The 5,564-nt window shown below is 45.4% G+C and overlaps 2 protein-coding genes across 2 annotated transcripts in view; one reads left to right on the forward strand and one right to left on the reverse strand.

The window, feature by feature from the left end:
* FOXG_14694 (uncharacterized protein) overlaps window positions 1–519 on the forward strand; it is a gene marked incomplete at both ends in the record, with an annotated part of 2,201 nt that extends 1,682 nt beyond the window's left edge. The window contains one exon of the mRNA XM_018394755.1: window positions 269–519. Coding sequence (XP_018254306.1) covers window positions 269–519 — 251 coding nt within the window. The remainder of the gene's footprint in view (window positions 1–268) is intronic.
* A 715-nt stretch (window positions 520–1,234) lies between these two features.
* On the reverse strand, window positions 1,235–2,798 carry FOXG_14695 (polygalacturonase). Its single transcript, XM_018394756.1, has 5 exons — window positions 2,666–2,798; window positions 2,460–2,618; window positions 2,260–2,408; window positions 1,753–2,209; window positions 1,235–1,698 (listed from the first exon to the last, which is right to left on the reverse strand). The coding sequence occupies exons 1-5, from the start codon at window positions 2,723–2,725 to the stop codon at window positions 1,408–1,410; spliced, it is 1,116 nt and encodes a 371-aa protein (XP_018254307.1). The 5' UTR covers window positions 2,726–2,798; the 3' UTR covers window positions 1,235–1,407.
* Between the last annotated feature and the right edge of the window lie 2,766 nt (window positions 2,799–5,564).

Below are 5,564 nucleotides of genomic sequence, written 5' to 3' on the forward strand. Positions count from 1 at the left end.
ACGATTTTAGGGTGGCTTTGTGGATTGGCTAGAGATTTTGATAAGCTTTGGTTGGCTTTTGTTAAGTATTAGGAAACTTTTATGGTCTTTCTTAGTCAGTATGGACTAAACTTTGGTAGTTTAAACTAGCCCTGGACACAGTCTCAAGGACCCCTTTTGCAGTAGATAGAAGCGAGTATTTAATGCCCTATGTCAAATGAGGGGGGCCCTATAACAAGAATGCCAGAGTCGCCCAAATTTCTAGGTGAAATTGTAGTCTACCAATAAGAGTTTGAGAGGCAAAGCGGAGAGAAGTGGAGTGTCTCATACGTATCGCTCTCGAAGCTGAAGGAGGTGGAGAAGAAAGCCCGGGCAAATTGGGTGCACTACGCGACACTCTTCACTGTGAAGCGAGTCTGGGCTGAGGACGGTGCTGTGATCTATGAAGAGCTTGATAATGAGAGTATCGGCATTGGGGGACAGAACGATATGGATATTTTGGAGATAGCAGTGCGCCGACTTCTGAGCAAGGATAAGTAAAGGATTAAGTTTGCTGTAGTTTTAATATATAAATGGCCAGACTTTAAATTGGTACTATTTTTATTTGCTGAATTTCTTCCATGGCCGATTGACTCTCTGTAGACCAAGTGATTTAAATCCATCAAGAGTTCCTGCTTCGATAATACACAATACGATATCTACATTCGATGGCGAAATACTGCAAGGTCAGCCTATTAGTACACTACTTCTAACTGAATCCATGGCAGCCTTCGAGCCCATCTCGCAATGACGTCGGTTTGACCTTATCACCCTTGTTGAAAACCGGAGTAAAAGAACACGACAGTGATGTAAATCCACTCGGCAACATATTCGTATGATGTTATTTTTTCTGTCACCAACAACAAGGACAGCTGTGCCAGAGAAGTTGGCTGTCGGCTCTGTTATACTCAAGGACGCTGGGATCGAACTTGGTCACATCCTAAAAAACAGTTGCAAAGTCGTTAGGTCTATGTGAGTACTTGCGTTTAACGGATTGATGACCTTGTTGCACTGCCAGGATGAACAAGCCATCACCTGCGAGCAGCAATCCACTAGGCCTTTTAGCCATATGTTTTGCACCAGTACCCATGCTACCTGTCTTACAATTACACTTTTGCACTGGGACTGCAACTAGTGCAAGCAGCAGAACACTCATTCTTATACTACAAAATGTCGGAGTGGCGTATTACTAAAATAGTACTTGATATGTAGACTGCTGCGATAAATAAAGTGTATTGCTAAGATAAGCCTAGTGACTATCGGACAAACACTACTATAGACCCAAGCTCACAACTGCCCGCCGCAGCAATTCCACACAACAACCGTAAGACCACTCTTTGACTGAGTTCAAGCTTAGTGAACAGGGAGTGATGATCGTCCCGCTTAGACTTAGCTAGGGCAAGTGTTGGTAGGATAGTTGCAGCTGCTAGTCTTGCCACCACCAGTGATGGCGTTTCCAGAGAAAGTGAATCCAGAGCAACTACCATCGCCACACAGAATATACCAATCTTGAGCAGAGCTAGCCACTGTACCAGTGACCTTGATGAACTTGATGCCGCTGATCTTGACTCCGTTGGTGGGCTTTCCAGTAGGGCCGCCGTTGAGATAGTCCTGCTGGACATCGACACCATACTTGCTGATGTTGGTAAGGGAAATGTTTTGGTAAGTGACGTTCGCAATCTAATACACAGTTAGTTCCTGAGAATGCACGTGATGGGTTGGGTGTTTGCTTACCGTGCCAGTTGTGCCAGAGTTGGACTTGATGCGGCATCCATTCTCACTGTTAACAATCTGCGAATCCAAGAACTGAACACCATTGACGACATTGTTGCTCTTGCCACCGACAGATCCGATGCTAAGACCATGACCACCGGAGCAGTACATGTTGGAGACGATGATGTTTGTACCCGAAGTGACAGCAACACAGTCATCCTGGTTATAAACATGAATGTTATCCAGAGTAACGTGGTCACTGGACGAGATGTCGAAACCGTCGCTGTTGTGCGCAGCGGGCAAGCTACCGCTCTTGGCATTGGGCTTGTCGCCAAGTCTGTTATCAAGAATGAGCCCTGAGATGGTCAATTGTGAACTGCCTGTGATGTCGAAGCAGTGAACAGGCCAATTCTGGATGTTTAGGTTTGTGATCTTTGAGTTGCCAGTAGTCTTCTTGACAACGATGAAATGGTCGGGCCTTTGTAAGGTCAGTATATCCTCTGTTGCAACAGGTCGTGGGGAAAATACTTTGGGTTGTCCTTGTTGTTAGAACCTTCGCCATCCCAGTACGCCGGGCCGTTACCATCAATGACATGGCCAGATGCACCAGTTATAGTGATGCCATTTCCGCTAATGACGATAGGATCAAAGTCGTTATCGGCAGTAGTGGCAAACGTCTATCACGTTCAGCTTTAGCACTCCTCAGATACACGGAGAAAGTAACTTACGGTCTTGCCCTTGAAGGTAACGGTTGCGCCGTCCTTGAGCTTGGATAGATCAAGAGCCTTGCCAGTGGGGACTTGGAAACCGTTGAGCACAATGTTTGTGCAAGATGAGACGGCGGTAGCGAGGCCGGAGTAGTCAGTGACGCTGCAAGGGTCTCGCTTCTGAAATTTGTTAGTGGTGTGAGCTTGGAACGAGTTGGTTGTCCTACAGGCAGCGTTGAAGCAAAGGCAGCTGGCAGCAAAGCCGCAATAGCGATGTTTCGAACCATTGTGATATTCGAGTGAGACAAAGACAAGAGGATGCAAAGGGTTGTTGAAGTGCTTGGCGATGAATCAATTCAGACTCTTTCTGAAGTTGGCACAAGATGATGTTTTATAGATCATCATCTATTCTATTCAACTGCAATCGTACTCCCAGATCCCATTGAAGGAATATTCAAATTCCGTCTCGTCGTTCCAGAAGATAGTCATTCCCATTCCATTCATCTTAGAACCCCTACCCCGTACTCAGCATGTCTAAATCGGTATCGGCACTCTGGCTATACGGCACGCTCAAAACGTGCGAGTCGCGCTATAATGGGAATTTCTCCACGTCGGAAATATTTACAGGCATGGTCGTTCAACGACTTCTCGGCAGTTCGGCACTTGAAGGTCGGTGCGCTATTGTGTGATTCGTGGGATAATGCAGGGAATTGCCCAAATGGGTTAAAGTGTTTCGCCAAGTTTAGGCGAGGAGCCATTCCCTACCCTGAAATTTGCTGTAAGTGACTCGTGTTTCTCGGAATGATTCGATGCATTAGTGAGTGTTTCTGAGATCACTCTGTCTATGTCTGCTATGTTGCCGTTCTGGCTCAAGCTGGTTTCTGGGATTCGTCGCTTCGGTACCTTTTATTCCGAGTCCGGCTAACTCTCAGCTATCATGAAACTTGAAACATGGAACCAATCTCCTAGAGTCCCTGTAGGGTCCGTTATTTATCCCTTAATTGATTGCCTTTCTCAATCTCATTCATCTGAACTTTGACGTGCCAGTCCGCCTAAAAACCCACAATCCTCTCTCTGCGTGCACGATACCGATTCGAATGAACTCTCCTCTGGCGGAAAAGACCAAGTAAAAGACGGATAAGCCACCCCCAATAATACCCCAGACTTCCCCAAACTCTATCATCCATAATTTCACTCAAGCTTAGTCGAGATCTGTCTTACGGACCGGAGATAGTGTCACGTTAGCCCGACCACCTAGAAGCTATTCCAGGTTCGTCTGGCAGATCGCGGATTGGGGGCTCCTTATATGGATTTAACTTTACAATTGCCCATGGGGACAAATTTGCGGGGTACGGGGTAATAAGATCCGCTAATCAGATTGCTTTCCCCCTCTATGCCTGTAAAAGTGCAAGGTCATGACCGGCAACTCTATTCCGATCTTAATACCACATGTTGGTTTCACATTCATCCTTGTCGATTCCACGTAACCACACTGAGAAGCCTCAATTTCTCACGGTCGAAGACATGGACACAGAAGAACCGATTCTTGACTAGGCGAAGTTTTCCCAAGCTCGAACCATAGAGATACACATGGTTTGGGTTTCATTGATTAGAACACTGAGTTTTACAATAACAATACTCGTCGAGAGCGAAAACGAATTGTCAGAAAGGCATGTCGTCTTTTTAACATCTCCAAGAACCAGAGAGCTATCCTGAAGTAACATAACGATCCCTGGTTGGCTCCCATGCTTGCAATCCTATGCCTCAGCTCACATCTTCACCAAGCAATGTTAGCAATGCCATAATCGAATACATTTCTGCAGACCTCAAACCCTTTAATTGATCAGACTGTGGCCTTCAAGTGATGCGATTACATTTATTCCCGCAACTTGTTAACTTGTTCTCTTACTCGGAGCTTTTACATGAGTATCAAAATGACGGCATTCGCTCGTCGGAAGAGGGTTATTCTTGCCGCGCCTGCAGATACCTGCAGTGCATAGCTGATGACATATTATATTTACCATTCCACACTTGAGGAACGGCACATGGATATGGTCCGTTGCCGCATTGTTACATCCTTTGCGATGTCGATTGAAGTAATTATATGAACTTGGTTGGAAAGACACACACAGGCACAGAAAAGGCGCTGTTGGGCGCCGACTGTCGCTGCCGGTGGTGATTCTGCCATTATGATTCTAGAACGGCTGGATACGCTTCTAAGTAGCAGACTAATAAAGCCATGATCGGCAAGCCCGGAATAACATGTCGGGAAGTCATTTTAACCGTTATCTTACATAGAGTAGCATAATTTTAACTGTTTTGCTGAATTAGGCTCCGTTTAGCTGCCATTCCGGGGGCTATATCTAATTAGGCTTACAAGGCCATCTTTCTCTATGTACCGAGCTAGTAAGGGCCGCTTAAACTACCCAAATAGGCAAAGTTGCCAAGGAATTTCCCCCAATTTGCAGCTTTTTGTTAGCAGCTATTCCGGGTGTAAAACGGCACAAATTTATATACCTCGAAGGACCAATGTACCCAAAAATCATCCCCGACATACTAATCCGGGCTTGCCGATCAGGGCCTAAGACATTTATTGCCCTACTTTATGTATACTTACCAGCTTCTTGAGCATTTCAATATATTCTGTGTGTGAATATCCTTGCTGACCCTCACCTGAGCCGGGGTCCCCAAATCTATGAACAGTAATCGCGCCGCAACAGTAACAAAGCTCGCATCTAGGCAAGGCCAGATCTAATGTTGTTGCTTATACGTGGAAGCAGTGATTGATTTCAATCTCCTATATTAAATACAGCAAGTGTAAAGACGCAGAAGTAGATTTACTTATGTACCCCAGTTGAAATTGAGACATATATGTGCAAGAGGCAACAAATCAACATACCCTATAACTGTGTATGAACTCAATGGTGGAAGAGACAAACCGTTCTCAGAATCCAACTAAGCCATGATTGGTCTAAAATACTATTAAATATCAATAAAGTTGCATAATTATTTTACAGCTTTTCACGGCCAAAATAAATCCCCGGGCTCTTCACAAAGACGTTTTCGGAGGTGTCGGATCTGGGAAATCGACCAAAGCGCTGCGCGCAGATGCCCGTGTAAGAGAAG

Source organism: Fusarium oxysporum, chromosome 12 (genome assembly GCF_000149955.1).
Source record: "Fusarium oxysporum f. sp. lycopersici 4287 chromosome 12, whole genome shotgun sequence".
NCBI lineage: Eukaryota > Fungi > Ascomycota > Sordariomycetes > Hypocreales > Nectriaceae > Fusarium > Fusarium oxysporum.